The 17,791-nt window shown below is 39.0% G+C and overlaps 1 protein-coding gene across 7 annotated transcripts in view; it reads right to left on the bottom strand.

Moving 5' to 3' along the window:
• Positions 1–17,791, bottom strand: part of MRPL42 (mitochondrial ribosomal protein L42) — a 102,389-nt gene that overhangs the window by 67,962 nt on the left and 16,636 nt on the right. For all 7 annotated transcript variants that reach the window (XM_023738565.1, XM_023738566.1, XM_023738563.1 and 4 more), the window contains 2 exons: positions 14,645–14,729; positions 7,263–7,426 (listed from right to left, as the gene is read on the bottom strand). In XM_023738565.1, coding sequence (XP_023594333.1) covers positions 7,263–7,426; positions 14,645–14,729 — 249 coding nt within the window. The remainder of the gene's footprint in view (positions 1–7,262; positions 7,427–14,644; positions 14,730–17,791) is intronic.

Genomic DNA, 17,791 nt, shown 5'->3' with positions numbered 1-17,791 from the left:
CCACTGACTGCTCTGACAGGGATCACAACAGAGGGTCCCAGACAGAGCTGGAGAAAAATGTAGAACAAAATTCTAACTCACAAAAAAACACCAGACTTACTGGCCTGACAGAGACTGGAGAAACCCTGCGAGTATGGCCCCTGGACACCCTTTTAGCTCAGTAATGAAGTCACCCCCAAGGTTCACCCTTCGGCCAAAGATTAGACAGCCCCATAAAACAAAACGAGACTAATGGGGCACAACAGTCCAGGGACAAGGACTAGAAGGCAGGAGGGGACAGGAAAGCTGGTAATAGGGAACCCAAGGTTGAGAAGGGACAGTGTTGACATGTCGTGGGGTTGTTAACCATTGTCATAAAACAATATGTGTACTAACTGTTTAATGAGAAACGATTTGTTCTGTAAAACTTCATCTAAAGTACAATTAAAAAAAAAAAGAGAAGAACTGATGGTATTAAAGGAAGAAGTCCAAGCTGCATTGAAGGCATTGGCCAAAAACAAAGCTTCAGGAATTGACAGGATACCAACTGAGATGTTTCAACAAACGGATGCAATATGCAAACACTCACTTGTCTATGCTAAGAAATTTGGAGGACAGCTACTTTGCCAACCAACTGGAAGAGATCCATATTTGTCCCCATTCCAAAGAAAGGAGATCCAATGGAATGTGGCGATTATTGGATAGTTATCATTAATATCACACACAAGTGAAATTTTGCTGAAGATCATTCAAAAACAGTTGCACCAGTACATCGACAAGGAAAAGCCAGTAGTTCAAGCCAGATTCAGAAAAGGGCCTACAATGAGGGATACCATTGCTGATGTCAGATGGATCCTGGGTGAAAGCAGAGAATACCAGAAAGACGGTAACCTGTGTTTTATTGCCTATGCAAAGACATTCAACTGTGTGGATCATAACAAATTATGGATAACATTGCAAAGAATAGGAATTCCAGAATACTTAATTGTGCTCATGAAGAACTTGTAAATAGACCTAGATGCAGTCATTCAAACACAACAAGGGGATATACTGCATGGTTTAAAGTCAGCAAAGGTGTGTGTCAAGGTTGCATCCTTTCACTGCACTTATTCAATGTATATGCTGAGGAAATATTCCCAGAAGCTGGACTATATGAAAAAGAACATGGCATCAAGATTGGAGGAAGACTCACTAATAACCTGCGATATGCAGATGACACAACCTTGCTTGCTGAAACTCAAGAGGACTTGAAACACTTACGGATGAAGATCAAAGACCACACAGCCTTTAGTATGAATTGCACCTCAACATAAAGAAAACAAAAATTCTCACAACTTGACCAATAAGCAACATCATGATAAATGGAGAAAAGACTGAAGTCGTCAAGGATTTCATTTTACTTGGATCCACAATCAACACCTATGGAAGCAGCAGTCAGGAAATCAAAAGACGCATTCATTGCATTGGGCAAATCTGCTGCAAAATACCTCTTTAAAATGTTAAAAAGCAAAGATGTTACTTTGAGGACTAAGATGCACCTGACCTAAGCCACGGTATTTTCAACTGCGTCATATGCATGCAAAGGCTGGACAATGAATAAGACGACTAAAGAAGAATTGATGTCTCTGAATTACCGTGTAGGCAAAGAATATTGAATATACCATGAACTGCCAGAAGAACAAACAAATCTGTTTGAAAGAAGTATAGCCAGAATGCTCATTAGAAGCAAGGATGGCAAGACTTCATCTCCCGTACTTCGGACATGTTATCAAGAGGGACCAGTCTCTAGAGAAGGACATCATACTTGGTAAAGTAGAGGGTCAGCAAAAAAGAGGAAGACCCTTATGAGATGGAATGACACAGTGGCAGCAACAATGGGCTCAAACATATTGTGAGCAACAATTGTGAGGATGGCACAGTACCAGGCAGTGTTTCTTTCTATTGTACATAGGGTTGCTATGAGTCAGAAGTAACTCAATAGCACCTAAGAACAAAAACAACCTACAAAAGGATGCCATGAGCTGGAGCCTACTGAAAACAGTAACAAGTTGGAATTACAAAGATAGAGAAAAACCTGGATAGCATGTATAAATAAAGTAGGGACTAAATAAAAAAGAAAGTCATGGAAGAAGATACAAAATAGAAACAGGAACTGAAAGACACCACATTGCAAAAAGATTCTCAGTTTCTTCTCCTTCGGAAGTTGATAGAGAAATATCATCTTTCTTATAGACACATTATTAAGGAAGGAAATTTCTTAGACAGAAAAAAAAAAAAAGCTGTGTCAGAGTAACACTGTGCTCCATAGGGTTTTCAAGGCTGTGACCTTTCAGAAGCAGATAGCCAGGCCTGTCTTCTGAAGCACCTCTGGGTGAGTTCAAACTGCCAACTTTTTGGCCAGCGGTCAAGCCCTTTACCGTTTGCACCACCCAAGGACTCTTTTGGTCAACTACTGTTGCTAATTAAAGTTCTTAAGCACCAGTCCTCTCTTTTATTCCTCCCCTTTCTATTCTCATTTGCTGATCCTTTCATTTAGGTCTTCAACATTTTTCACCAAAGTTATCTTAATGGTTTTCTAACAGGTTCCTCTGACTCCAATCTGTCCATACATCACTTTATTCCAAATAACCAAAAAAACCAAACTGGTTACCATCGATTCCAATTCATGGTGACTCCACCTGTGTCAGAGTAAAACTGTGCTCAACAGGGTTTTCAATGGCTGATTGCCAAACCTTTCTTTCAAGGTGCCCCTAGGTGGACTCAAACCTCCAATCTTTTGGTTAGCAGCCAAGCACTTAACCGTCTGCACCACCCAGGGACTCCCATCCCAAATAACAACAACAAAAAAAAAAAAAAAGCAAACCTGTTGCCGTCAAGTCAATTCCAACTCATAGTAACCCTACAGGACAGAGCAGAACTGCCCCATAGGGTTTCTAAGGAGCGGCTGGTGGATTCAAACTGCTGACCTCTTAACCACTGCACCACCAGAGCTCCATCCCAAATAAAGAGCCTCCTTAATGATTTTCTAATGCATAAAGACTGAGCATGTCAGTTTCACTTCTTGAAATTTGACAATGAAAATAAAATCTAAACTCCACAGCACAGCGTAAGACCCTTCCTAACTTCCTTCCTCTTAAACTCTGAGTTCCATCCAATCTGAACTACTTGCAATTTCCCCAACACACTTTGCCTGACATGCTGTTCCCTCTATCTGCGGAATCTTTTCCCCATTCATCACAGGTAACTCCTAACCATCTTTCAAGGTTCAATCGCACTTGATTATAATTGTTTTACTCAATTATCTCCCCCACCCCAGATTATAAACAACTTGCAAAAAAGGTCTGTGCTTTTGATCGCCTTACTGCTAGTACCTGGAACAGCTTGATGAATGTATATTTGTTAATTCCATAAATGTGTACTGAATGCCTACGTGCCAGCCCACTGCTAGGTTCTAGTTTGCACAAATGAATAAGAACAACGTTTGATCAAACAAACAATGAAAAAACCCGCACAGTTTGGAGTAGAAGAAAGATATGAAAGAAGAATCAAAAGAAGAAACTAAAGCCAGAGTCAGATGGGGGGTAAAATCAGTGTAATAAAATGTAAGTACTTGCAAACAGAAGGACAATTGCAGTTTCTAAGAAACAACAATATATACTGCCTAATTCTTTGCTATCTTTTTTTTTTTTTTTTTACAATAACTCAAATCTGTCAGAGAAATGAAAAAAGAGCTGAAGACAAGATCAATTCTTTATCAGGAAGGTGAATAAATACAACACTAAATGACCATATCATAGCAATCACAGAATGTAAAAATTTTCAAGAACTCTTGCAAAATTCACTGAAAGCTCTGGTTAAAGGAAAAAAATAGTATTTCATTTTAGCTACAGCATGTGTAGATTTAAAAGTACAATACAGTAGCTGATCAAGTTGTTGTTGTTGTTAGGTGCCAATGAGTCGGTTCCAACTCCTAGCAACCCTATGTACAATAGAACAAACACTGCCCGGTTCTGTGCCATCCTCACAATCGTTGTTATGCTTAAGTCCATTGTTGCAGCCATTGTGTTAATCCATCTCATTGAGGGTCTTCCTCTTTTTTGCTGGCCCTCTGCTTTACCAAGCATGATGTCCTTCTCCAGGGACTGACCCCTCCTGACAACATGTCCAAGGTATGTGAGACATAATCTTGCCATCCTTGCTTCTAAGGAGCATTCTGGTTGTACTTATTCCAAGACAGATTTGTTTGTTCTTTTGGCAGTCCATGGTATTTTCAATATTCTTTGCTAACACCACAATTCGAAGGCGTCAATTCTCCTTCAGTCTTCTTTATTCATCGTCCAGCTTTCACATGCATATGAGGTGACTGAAAACACCATGGCTTGGGTCAGGCGCACCTTAGTCTTCAAGTAGACATCTTTGCTTTTCAACACTTCGAAGAGGTCTTTTGTAGCAGATTTGCCCAATACAATGCGTCTTTTGATTTCCTGACTGCTGCTTCCATGGGTATTGGTTGTGGATCCCAGTAAAACGAAAACTTTGACAACTTCAATCTTTTCTTCATTTATCATAATGTTGCCTATTGGTCCAGTTGTGAGGATTTTTGTTTTCTTCATGTTGAGGTGTAATCCATACTGAAGGCTGTGGTCTTTGATCTTTATCAATAAGTGTTTCAAGTCCTCTTCACTTTCAGCAAGCAAGGTTATATCATCTGCATAACACAGATTGTTAATCAGTCTTCCTCCAATCCTGACGCTCTGTTCTTCTTTATATAGTCCAGCTTCTCAGATTATTTGTCAGCATACAGATTGAACAGGTATGGTGAAAGAATACAACCCCACATGTCTGTCAGTTTGTCATACTGTGGGGGCTTGCATGTTGCTGTGATGCTGGAAGCTATGCCACCAGGATTCAAATACCAGCAGGGTCACCCATGGTGGACAGGTTTCAGCTGAGCTTCCAGACTAAGACAGACTAGGAAGAAGGACCCGGCAGTCTACTTCTGAAAAGATCTAGCCAATAAAACTTCATGAATAGCAGCAGAACATTGTTTGATATAGTGCCAGGAGACGAGCCCCTCGGCTGGAAGGCACTCCAAAGACGACTGGGGAAGAGCTGCCTCTTCAAAGTAGAGTCAACCTTAATGACGTGGATGGAGTCAAGCTTTCATGACCTTCATTTGCTGATGTGGCACGACTCAAAATAAGAAACAGCTGCAAACATCCATTAATAATCGGAACATGGAATTACGAAGTATGAGTCTAGGAAAATTGGAAGTCGTCAAAAAGGAAATGGAACACATACACATTGATATCCTAGGCATTAGTGAGCTGAAATGGACTGGTATAGGCCATTCTGAATAGGACAATCATATGGTCTGCTATGCCGGGAACGACAACTTGAAGACGAATGGCATTGCACTCTTCGTCGAAAAGAACATTTCAAGATCTATCCTGAAGTACAACACTGTCAGTGATAGGATAATAGCCATACGCCTACAAGGAAGTCCAGTTAATACGACTATTATTCAAATTTATGCACCAACCACTAAGGTCAAAGATGAAGAAATTAAAGATTTTTACCAACTTCTGCAGTCTGAAATTGACCGAACATGCAGTCAGGATGCATTGATAATTACTGGAGATTGGAATGCAAAAGTTGGAAACAAAGAAGAATTGGTAGCTGGTGATAGAAACAATGCTCGAGATCGCATGATAGAATTTTGTAAGACCAATGACTTTTTCATTGCAAATTTTTTTTTCACCAAAATAAATGGCGACTATACATGTGTACCTCATCATATGGAATACACAGGAATCAAATCGACAACATCTGTGGGAAGAGAGAACGGAAAAGCTCAGTGTCAACAGTCAGAACAAAGCCAGGGGCTGACCGCGGAACAGACCATCAATTGCTCATATGCATGTTCAAGTGGAAACTGAAGAAAATTAGAACAAGTCCACGAGAGCCAAAGTACGACCTTGAGTATATCCCACCTGAATTTAGAGACCATCTCAAGAATAGATTTGACACATTGAACACTAATGACAGAAGACTAGACGAGTTGTGGAATGACAACAAGAACATCATACATGAAGAAAGCAACAGGTCATTAAAAAGACAGGAAGGAAAGAAAAGACCAAAATGGATGTCAGAAGAGATGCTGAAACTTGCTCTTGAATGTCAAATAGCTAAAGTGAAAGGAAGAAATATTGAAGTAAAAGAGATGAACGAAGATTTCAAAAGGCAGCTGGAGAAGACAGTGAAGTATTATGATGACATGTGCAAAGACCTGGAAATGGAAATCCAAAAGGGAAGAACACACTCAACATTTCTCAAGCTGAAGGAACTGAAGAAAAAAATTCAAGCCTCAAGTTCCGATACTGAAGGATTCTACCGGGAAAATATTAAACAACTCAGGAAGCATCAAAAGAAGATGGAAGGAATACACAGAGTCACTATACCAAAAAGAATTGGTCGATGTTCAACCATTTCAAGAGGTACCATATGAGCAGGAACCGACAGTAATGAAGGAAGAAGTCCAAGTTGCACTGAAGGCATTGGAAAAAAAGAAGGCTCCAGGAATTGACAGAACACCAGTTAAGATGTTTCCACAAACGGATGCAGCGTTGAAGTGCTCACTTGTCTATGCCAAGAAATTTGGAAGACAGCTACCTGGCCAACCAACTGGAAGAGATCCATATTTATGCTTATTCCCAAGAAAAGTGATCCCATCGAATGCGGAAATTATCGAACAATATCATTAATATCACATGCAAGTAAAATTTTGCTGAAGATCATTCAAAAGCAGCTGCAGCAGTATACTGACAGGGAACTGACAGAAATTTAAGCTGGATTCGGAAGAGTACGTGGAACCAGGGATATCATAACTGACGTCAGATGGATCCTGGCTGAAAGCAAAGAATACCAGAAAGATATTCATCTGTGTTTTATTGACTATGCGAAGGCATTTGACTGTGTGGATCATAACAAATTACGGATAACATTTCAAAAAATGGGCATTTCAGAACACTGAATTGTGTTCATGAGGAACCTGTATATAGATCAAGAGGCAGCTGTTCGAACAGAACAAGGGGATACTTTGTGGTTTAAAGTCAGAAAAGATGTGCGTCAGGGTTGTATCCTTTCACCATACCTATTCAATCTGTACAGGTGATCGTACTGGGTGTTCATTTCCCCATACAGAACACTACTTCAGAAGTTTCTTAACGCAAAGAATGCTACGTGTTCTAGCGGGAATAGAAAAATAGAAAAATAGAACTTACTGTCCATGAGGATACCAACGGTGCTTAGTGGTAAAGAACATTTTGCTAAGTTGTTCTATCATGGGTCCTTGCTCAAGGGGCTCATCTTTCACTTCTAATCTGGTTTTCAGCACTTGATCATGTGTGTCTTCATTATTATGCACAGGATCTGGGTGAGGGATAGGCTACAAAACAATCAGTAATAAACAGCATCAGAATGTAGTAAGTTCACCAGCATTTGATTGCATTTGCAATAAAACAAGTACCACACTCAGTAATTCATTATAGGTGGGTAAAGAAATTATCGGAACAGAATTTCATGTAGTTGCATTATTCATTTAAAAAATCAGAAACATTTTTCTTCTCACAACAAATTTTTGTATTTTTTTCCAATGATAAATTTCTTAATACTTTAGTTCTTTTTTCCCAAATACTAAAGTACTTATTACTTTAGTTTTTATTTCCCAAAAGTATAAATTGTATCCATTATTATTATTTAACTTAAACGTTCACAATTTCTCCCTTGTATATTATAAGGTAGACACAATGAAAAACCTTTTGCAAATGACATTACTCATATCCAATAGAGGCAGGAATAATTTCAATGTTTTCATTTCAGGTGACTGAAATGCCATCAAATGATGGTTTATAGTAGCTTGAGTATTTAGTTTTTCCCCTAAACAGGCTGGTTACTAAAAATCGAACCTCTTCCCCAACACACCTGAGTGATACAACATATTCCTATCAGTAAGAGTGGCGCACTAAAGTCTTTAAGAGTCACTATCTTGGAGGGTCAGGTTGCCTATATTTTAAATATTAACTGACAGTAATGTCTGTAACATAACCATAAGAATGTAACATTGCCTTGCTTTCAGAATTCCATACATATGTATTACAATACAGTGAAAATCTGAATTAACAACCAAATTAACAATCAGAAACAGTTCAAATATAAAAAAAAATTCTTCTGTTTACACTCATACACTTATTATTGACACTACTAGATTCTACCACTGTATTAAGTGTTATAACATATAAGGTCTCTACCTCAAGGAACCTACAAACTATGGATAAGGCATGACTTATATCTAGCTCATGTAAATAAAATAATAAGACCTCTTTAAAAGGCAATAGATAACTATATGAAAGTGACACAATTGACAAGTACTACACAAATGCAAAGTAACAAAGATATCAGCAAGAAGCAGAAAGGGAGGAAAGTCAAAGCCTTGTCACAGAGAGCACAATGTAGTCTATGAGGGCGAACAAACATTAGCAGTAAAGGAATATAAGCAAGAATATACAAGATGTCATTTTTTAAAAAACGGATCAGAGAAACCACATTATGAAAGTCCTTCAAAGCTAGACTTAGAAGTAACAAGTAGACATAAACAGAAATAAGGAACCACTTAGTGAGGGAGGAAATAAGGAGTATAATGAAGAGGTTAAGAACCTGAGCTTTGGCCTCTGCTTCCACCACTTACTAGCTCTGTGACCTTGGGCAAGTTAGCCTCTTAGGTTTCCTTTCTGTAAAATCAGAGGAGTAATACCTACCTCATGTTGTTGTTGGGTGCCGTCGAGTCGATTCTGACTCACGGTGATCCCATGTGACAGAGTAGAACTGCACCATAGGGTTTTCTAGGCTGTAACATTTACAGAAGCAGATCACCAGGTCTTTCGCCCACAGAGCTACTGGGTGGCTTTGAACTGTCAACTTTTTGGTTCAAAGCTGAGCAGTTAACTGTTGTGCCACCAGGGCTCCTTACCCTACCTCATAAAGGTTTGATAAAGATTAAGCGTAATTAAGCGTAATTAAGTCTCAAAGTTCATTAAATGGGGAAAAGACAGTCTCTTCAACATATGGTACCGACAAAACTGGATGTCCATCTGTAAAAAAATGAAACAGGACCCATATCTCACACCATATACAGTAACTAATTCAAAATGCATCCAAGACCTAAATATAAAACCTAAAACTATAAAGATCATGCAAGAAAAATTAGGGACAATGCTAAGGGCACTAATATATGGCATAAATAAGATACAAACCATAACTAACAGTGTACAAGCACCAGAAGGTAAACTAGATAACTAGTTCAAACACTTACATTCACCAAAAGACTTCACCAAAGGAGTAAAAAGAGAACCTACAGACTGGGAAAAAAAAATTAGCGATGACGTATCTGACAAGGCTCTAATCTCTAAAATCTACAAGATACTGCAACACCTCAACAACAAAAAGACAAATAATCCAATTAAAAAATGAGCAAAGGATATGAACAGACACTTCACCAAATACATTCAGGCGGCTAACAGACACATAAGGATATGCTCGTGATCACTAGCCATTAGAGAAATGCAAATCAAAACTACCATGAGATACCATCTCACTCCAACATTACTAGCACTAATTAAAAAAAAAAAACAAAACAGAAAATAACAAATATTGGAGAGGCTGCGGGGAGATTGGAACTCATGCACTGCTGATGGAAATACAAAACAGGACAACCATTTTGGAAAACGATATGGCACTTCCTTAAAAAGCTAGCAATAGAAAGCCCGTATCGATCCAGCAATTCCACTCCTAGGAATATATCCTAGAGAAATAAGAGACATCACAAGAATAGAGATATGCACATCCATGTTTACTGCAGCATTATTCACAATAATGAAAAGATGAAAACAATCTAAGTGCCCATCAACAGATGAATAGATAAACTATAGTACACACACAATGGAATACTACTCAATGATAAAGAACAATGAGGAATCTGTGAAACATCTCACACCATGGATGAATCTGGAGGGCACTGTGTTGAGTGAAAAAAGCCAATCACAGAAGGACAAATACTGTATGAGACCACTATTATAAAAACTCAAGAAAAGGTTTGCACGCAGAAAGAAACAATCTTTGATGGTTACGAGGGAGGAGAGCGTTGGGGAGGGGAAATCATTAACTAGATAGTAGAAAAGTGTTAACTTTGGTGAAGGAAAAGACAGTGCACAATACAGGGGAAGTCAGCACAACTTGACCAAGGCAAAGCCATAGAAGCTTCATAGGCACATCCAAACACCTTGAGGGATTGGCCACTGAGGGCTGCAGACCATGGTTGCAGGGGTCATCTAGGTCAATGGGCATAACAAAGTTCATAAAGAAAATGTTCTACATTCAACTTTGGTGAGTAGCACCTGGGGTCTTAAAAGCTTGCGAGCGGTCATCTAAGATACATCTACTGGTTCCGTCCCCTCTGGAGCAAAGGAGAATGAAGAAAACCAAAGACACAAGGGAAGTATTAGTCCAAAGGCCTAAAGGACGACATGAACCACAGCCTTCACCGCCTGAGCCCAGAAGAACTAGATGGTGTCCAGCTACCATCACCAACCTCTCTGACAGGGATCACAATAGAGGGTCCCAGACAGAGCAGGAGAAAAATGTAGAAAAAAATTCAAATTCACAAAAAAAAAAAAAAGACCAGACTTACTGGTCTGACAGAGACTGGCCCCCAGACATCTTTTAACTCAGAACTGAGGCTACTCCCAAAGTTCACCCTTCAGCTAAAGATTAGACAGGTCTATAAAACAAACAGTAACACACGTGAGGAACGTGCTTCCTAGTTCAATCATGTATACCAGACCAAAAGGGCAACAACTGCCCAAAAGCAATGACAAGAAGGCAGGAAGGGACAGGAAAAATGGATGGATGGAAACGGGGAATTAGGGTGTGGAAGGGGAGAGAAGTGACACATCTTGGGGATTGCAACCAATGTGACAAAACAATCTGTGTATAAATTGTTAAAAGAGAAACTAATTCGCCCTGCGAAGTTTCACCTAAAGCACAATAAAAAAATAATAATAATAGTAAATAGTATGTTTCGTTGTCCCTGGTACAATAAATGGTAGGTAGCTATTATCATTTCTTTTCAGGCCCTCAAATAGGAGAAAGTTATACAAATTTCTTATAAAAAGAAAGTGTTTCTTAGATATTTAAAATTATTTTAAAAGGTCATTTCTTTTGTGCAAATCACCTTAATTGTCTTAAAGCCCATCAGTTGATATTTCTACATACAACCAGGATCTTCGCATGCAATATGCTTTCCAGGGACTAGAGAATCAAAAAGCCCACCAAATCTGCAGCCCAACTTCCTCAAGAAAAGGGGAAAATCAAGTATACATTTTCAGTTATGCTTAAGGATACTTATGTAATGTTATGTACTATCTCCATGAGACTTGTAAATCTAGTTCAGAAAGAACACATCATATTCTAACAGTAATATGTTTTCAAAAATGTTCTTATTATGCAGTTTAAGCTACAACCTGCAGCTTGAGAAACAAAAAAACTTCCATGCTTCCGCATGTGAATGTTTCTTAACCCTAACACAGACGAAACAAAACCAAACCCATTGCCATCTTGTCGATTCCGACTCATAGCGACCCAATGAGTCAGAAAAACTGCCCTACGGGGTCTTCAAGGCTGTAATTGTTAAGAAACAGACTGTCACATCTTTCTCCTGAGTAGTGGCTAGGGGATTCCAACTGCCAAACTTTTGGTTAGCAGCTGAGCACTTTAACCACTGTACCACAAATGTTTTCATTTAATCAACAAATACTTACTGCTCACCTATCAAGTACGAGGCGTTATTCTAGGTGCTGAAGATATAGGAGGGAAGAGAATGGCCCTGTCATCATGGCGCTTATATTTTAGTGGTAGGAGACAAACATAAAACAAATATATATATATACAATATGCCAGAAATGATAAACGCAATTGAGAAAAGTAAAGACAGGAAAAATAGGGACTGTGAGGGTAGGGACACAACTTTAAATGGAGTGGCCAAGAGAGGCCTCACTAGGTGACAAATGAAGAAACACTTAAAGGAGATGAGGCAGCAAACTATGGGGATTTCTGGAAAAAGCATTCGAGGCACAGGAAGCAGGAAATACAATGACTCTGAGGCAGGAGGCTGCCAAATGTTTTTGAAGAACAGCAGAGCAGCCAGTGTGTGGCCAGTGGAATGAGTACTTGTAAACTCACAAATTCTAGAGAGAGAGAATACCTGGGGGAGAGGTATTCTACAACAGGAGAGCTTCAAAGAAAGAGGTGGCAGGAAAGCTAGACAAATATGCAAGGAAGTGATTATAATCATAGACCATGGAATCTAGGCTGAGTGAAAAGAGAAATGAGAATGTGTGAGATACATGACGGACTGTGAAAAAGTTGTTGGATCAATGAATGCAAGTCCCAGTGAAGGGATGAATAATTCCTGGAGCTGGGAGACTAGGGGGAATTGGAAGTTAGCTGTTAGAAGGAGCAGTTACTGGTAATGACAAAGTCTCTAGAGTATGACTGTGATGGTTAAGATTGTGTGTCAACTCGGCTGGGCCATGATTCTCCGTGTTTTAATGTAATCACTCCCATGATTGAATATACTGTGAGTAGCCAATCAGATGAAAGGGAGTCTCGTTGGGGGTGTGGCCCACATCTGTATATAAGCAGATGTTCTGGCTTTTTCCTCTCTCTGGATCCTGTGGCTGCCTCCTGTCGCCTCATCTCCCGTTCTTGGGACTTGAGCTGTCAGCTTATCTCCCCAACCTGGGATTTATCGATCTGCACAGCCTGTGAGTGGGAGCCCTGCTCTCCGACCTGCCGATCTTGGGCTTGCCAGCTTCTGCAGCTGTGTGACTTGGGGGAGGCCTCTACCCTGATCCATGGACTTGGGACGTTCTAGCCTCTACAGTCTCATGAGCTGTTTCCTTGATATAATCTCTCTCTATATACATATTTATACGCTTTACTGGTTTTGCTTCTCTAGAGAACCCAGCGTAAGACAATGACCATGGGAGTAAGTGGCTGAGGTAGAAAGACAAGACCAGGAAGTGAGAAGCCAGAGTACTGAAAAAACAAAGAATTAGGACAGACACAGAGGTGGAGAGTGAAGAGCCTAAAATCTTTAGGAAAGAGTGGAGGGGTGGAGGAGGAGAAAAGACCTGGGGGTGGTATAAGACAGCAACAAAGGAAGATAGTAGGTAATATAGTTCAATAAATCAAGCTACAGAGCTAGAAATTTTCAGGAAGGAGGGAAAAGAGTCTGGGAGTGACAAAGAAGAGCTACACATACTTCACCTATGGGCCCAGTGGTAAGCAGAGAAAACAACAACTACTTAAGAGGACTACCGGGGAAGCAATGCCTCCAGGGTGCGGCCAAGTTTCTGTTAGAGCCAGAAAGTGAAGGAACATTCTGAAACAGGTTAAGGTTATGAGAGACTTTACCAATAAGTGATAGTAAGTTCTAAAAAGTACAATGGAAAAGTTTTGAGAGTTGGGAGGTGTAGGAGAAGTGAGAGATTTAGGGATGAGCCATGTGGGGATGAAGAGTCTGGATGTTGAGAAATGACCTGGCAGTCTTGGGCTTCTTGGTGAAGGCCTTCCTGGTTTCAGCCCTTGCTGAAACAGGGATAAAGCATATAACCAGAGAAGAAGGCACAAAATCGTGTGTGCTGAAGGGTTTACAGGTCCAATGTCGGGAACTTAGGCCTATTTTTCTACACATTGCCCAAAGAAATGAAACAAAACAGGGACTGGATTAGTGCCTAAGATATCTGGCTAAAATACAAAAAAGCAGACAAAATGGTGAAGTTAAAAAGGGTAATGAAAATTAGAAAAAGAACATTAATTTATTTTGTCAAATCAACCAGTACACTGGCCTCTAATGATGATTTTTAGAAACACAGATACCACTAGAGATGTACCATGTGATAATGAATTATCTAATTATTTTCTCCTCAAAAAGCAAATCAAACATCACCAAATACAGCAGAAGAAGGCTTAAAGAAATAGGAGAAAGAATTTAGAATATAAAATAATAAAAAGACTTGAGTCAAACTAAAATAAACTATATCAAAAACAAAACCTCTTCTATCCAGTGTCCTGGCTTTTGAGGAAATATGGAAAAAATTAAACTAGTCCACTTAAATATATGCCCATGCTGGCCCATTAGAAAAAGCTAACAACAAATATATTCACCAAACATTAAAAGGATTATCAGAGCCAACAATACAAAGGTTATGAAGCAGTACTCTAAAATATAAGTTTTCCATAATTTATTAGATTATAATATGGTGTAAAATGGGATATTGTGTTTAATAAGTTCAAACTTGGTGTGCTTGATGCATAGCCAAGAATCTACCAGATTTTTAGATCAGAAAATTGATGTTCATAATTGTTTAAATGGTTCACTTCATACACTGTGCAAAGCTTTTAGAAAGAAAAGATTAAAAAAAAAAAAGCCAAAAGAAGATCTAAGCTGAATAAAAGAAATCAAACTACTCCCTCCTCTTTGGATACTGTAAGAAAGTGTAAACGTTTCTAACAGCAAATTTAAAACAAGACATTTTCTCATACATACTTTTGTGTGTTCATATGGAATGTCCACAGAAGGGTGGTAGCATACTATCGTCCTGCCATCAGATGTCAAAGCAAGCTCTACCTTGCTAAAAAAGAATATTTTAGAAACAATGTTATACTGTATTCATGGCAAAATGATTATTCTTAGAGCTAAAACCAATTAACCACAAATTCCTAAAGAGAAGATACTACATAACTAGACTGGCAAATCTGATACCCATATATCATAGGGGACAAATCAGACCATTCTAAATAATATGTCAGCTTAACTACCAAGAAAAACCCTTACACCAGCACTATTTTATCCAAAGTATTCCTTAAATTGTTTATGCTTTTACCCAACCAACCTCTTTGGAAGAGAATTTCATAAGTATTGTTAGAAATATTTTTCCGTGTCTGAAAAAAGACCTTTAAAAAGTTGCAAGAAGGACATTACATAGCTCAATTACTAAAGCTGAGGATCAGCAAAGGACAAAATCTCCCAGGTAAAGAATCATCTGAATTTTCAGTCATAAAGATGGAAGCTGAGCACTTTTTCTAAGCCAGCATTTCCCCAAACGCCTTTGGTAGAACAGTAGAACTTCAAGAAACTTTCCATAAAAAGGGTTCTGTGGTCAAATAAATTTGGAAACTACTGAATATTATCCCTTCCCTCCATTAATATCCCTCAGAAGAACACATTTTGGGCAAACTCCTCTGAATACTTCTTCCAGGAATATTCTGGCTGGATCTCACTCCTTTAGGTACCAAATAACTAAGCCGGTTTTCCAAAGACCCTGTCAACTGCTAACGTATTTAGATCCATATGCATTCTAAGAAGCAAAATTTCAGCTTTTATCTAACTTATGTGTTCTCTAGATGCCTGTAAAATTCAAGTTTCTAGGATTTCAAGGCCAATCAGACTTGAACCAGGCTGTCAATTAAATTATAAATTATATTTTAGCTAAAAGAGAATAGGAAGACACAAGGTTTGTTTTACCACGATTTTAAAATTGAATACTGTAATATGGCTACAATGAATATCATATCCATCAAATGATTTTTGGTGAAGGATGGAGTTTTACATAATGCAAAACATTAAAGACTCAATCTTACTAGGTTCAAAAAGTGTTACCTACTCCAATTTCACCATTATTTATCTTCTTGTTGTTGTTAGGTGGTGTCAAGTCAGTTCCGAATCATAGCAACCCTATGCACAGCAGAACAAAACACTGCCCGGTCCTGTGTCATCCTCACAATCGTTGCTATGCTTGTGCCCATTGTTGCAGCCACTGCGTCAATCCATCTCGTTGAGGGTCTTCCTCTTTTTCGCTGACCCTCTACTTTACCAAGCATAATATCCTTCTCCAGGGACTGATCCTTCCTGATAAAACGTTCAAAGTACGTGAGACTTAGTCTCACCATCCTTAATTCTAAGAATTCTGGTTGTACTTCTTCCAAGAGAGATTTGTTCATTCTTTCGGTAGTTCATGGTATATTCAATATTCTCCACCAACACCAGAATTCACAGGTGTCAATTCTTCGATCTTCCTTATTCATCATCCAGTTTTCACATGCATATGAGGCAATTGAAAACCCCACGGCTTGAGTCAGGCCCACCTTAGTCCTCAAGGTGACAGCTTTGTTTTTCAACACTTTAAAAAGGTCTTTTGCAGCAGATTTGCCCAATACAATGCGTCTTCTGATTTCCTGACTTGCCGTTTCCATGGGTGTTGATTGTGGATCCAAGTAAAATAAAATCCTTGACAACTTCAATCTTTCTGTTTATCAGGATGTTGCTTATTGGTCTACTTGTGAGGATTTCTGTTTTCTTTATGTTGAGGTATAACCCATACTTCAGGCTGTGGTCATTGACCTTCATCAGTAAGTGCTTCAAGTCCTCTTCATTTTCAGCAAGCAAGGTTGTGTCATCTACATAACGCAGGTTGTTAATGAGTCTTCCTCCTATCCTGATGCCCCGTTCTTCTTCATACAGTCCAGCTTCTTGGATTATTTGCTAGGCATATAGCACACCTTTCCTGACTTTAAAACATGCAGTATCCCCTTGCTCTGTTCAAAGGACTGCCTCTTGATCCATGTACAGGTTCCTCATGAGCACAATTAAGTGTTCCGGAATTCCCATTCTTCGCAATGTTATACATCATCGCTTATGATCCACACAGTTGAATGCCTGTGCATAGTTAATAAAACACAGGTAAATATCTTTCTGGTATTCCCGACTTTCAGCCAGGATCCATCTGACATCAGCAATGATATCCCTGGTTCCGCATCCTCTTCTAAATACGGCTTGAATTTTTGGCAGTTCCCTGTTGATATACTGCTGCAGGCACTTCTGAATGATCTTCAGCAAAATTTTGCTTGCGTGTGATATTAATGATATTGTTCAATCATTTCCACATTTGGTGGGATCACCTTTCTTGGGAACAGGCATATTATGGATCTCTTCCAGTTGGTTGGCCAGGTAGCAGTCTTCCAAATTTCTTGGCATAGACAAGTGAGCACTTCAGCACTGCATCCATTTGTGGCAACATCTTAATTGGTATTCTGTCAATTCCTGGAGCCTTGTTTTTTGCCAGTGCCTTCAGTGCAGCTTGGACTTCTTCCTTCAGTACCATCAGTTTCTGATCATATACTACCTCCTGAAACAGTTCAACATCGACCAATTCTTTTTGGTATATTCCATCCGTCTTCATTTGATGCTTCCTGCATAGTATATTTTCCCCATAGAATCCTTCACTATTGCAACTCGAGCCTTGAATTTTTTCTTCAGTTCTTTCAGCTTGAGAAATGTTGAGTGTGTTCTTCTCTTTTGTTTTTCTATCTCCAGGTCTTTGCACATGTCATCATAATAACTCACTTTGTCTTCTTGAGCCACCCCTTAAAATCTGTTCAGCTTTTACTTCACCATTTTTTCCTTTTGCTTTAGCTACTCGACGTTCAAGAGCAAGTTTCAGAGTCTCTTCTGACATCTACTTTAGTCTTTCTCTCGATTTTTTCTTTAAAAAATTTTTATTTTTGTGAAATCTGTGTAACAAAACATTTGTCATTTCCACCAGTTTTATTTGTATAATTCAGCGATGTTAATTACATTCACCTTGTTGAGCAATAACCACTATTCTATGATTCCAAATTTTTTCATCACCCTTAA

The sequence above is a fragment of the Trichechus manatus genome, unplaced genomic scaffold, assembly GCF_000243295.1.
Source record: "Trichechus manatus latirostris isolate Lorelei unplaced genomic scaffold, TriManLat1.0 scaffold00119, whole genome shotgun sequence".
NCBI classification, from domain to species: domain Eukaryota; kingdom Metazoa; phylum Chordata; class Mammalia; order Sirenia; family Trichechidae; genus Trichechus; species Trichechus manatus.
This window is presented reverse-complemented; position numbering and strand designations above follow the sequence as displayed.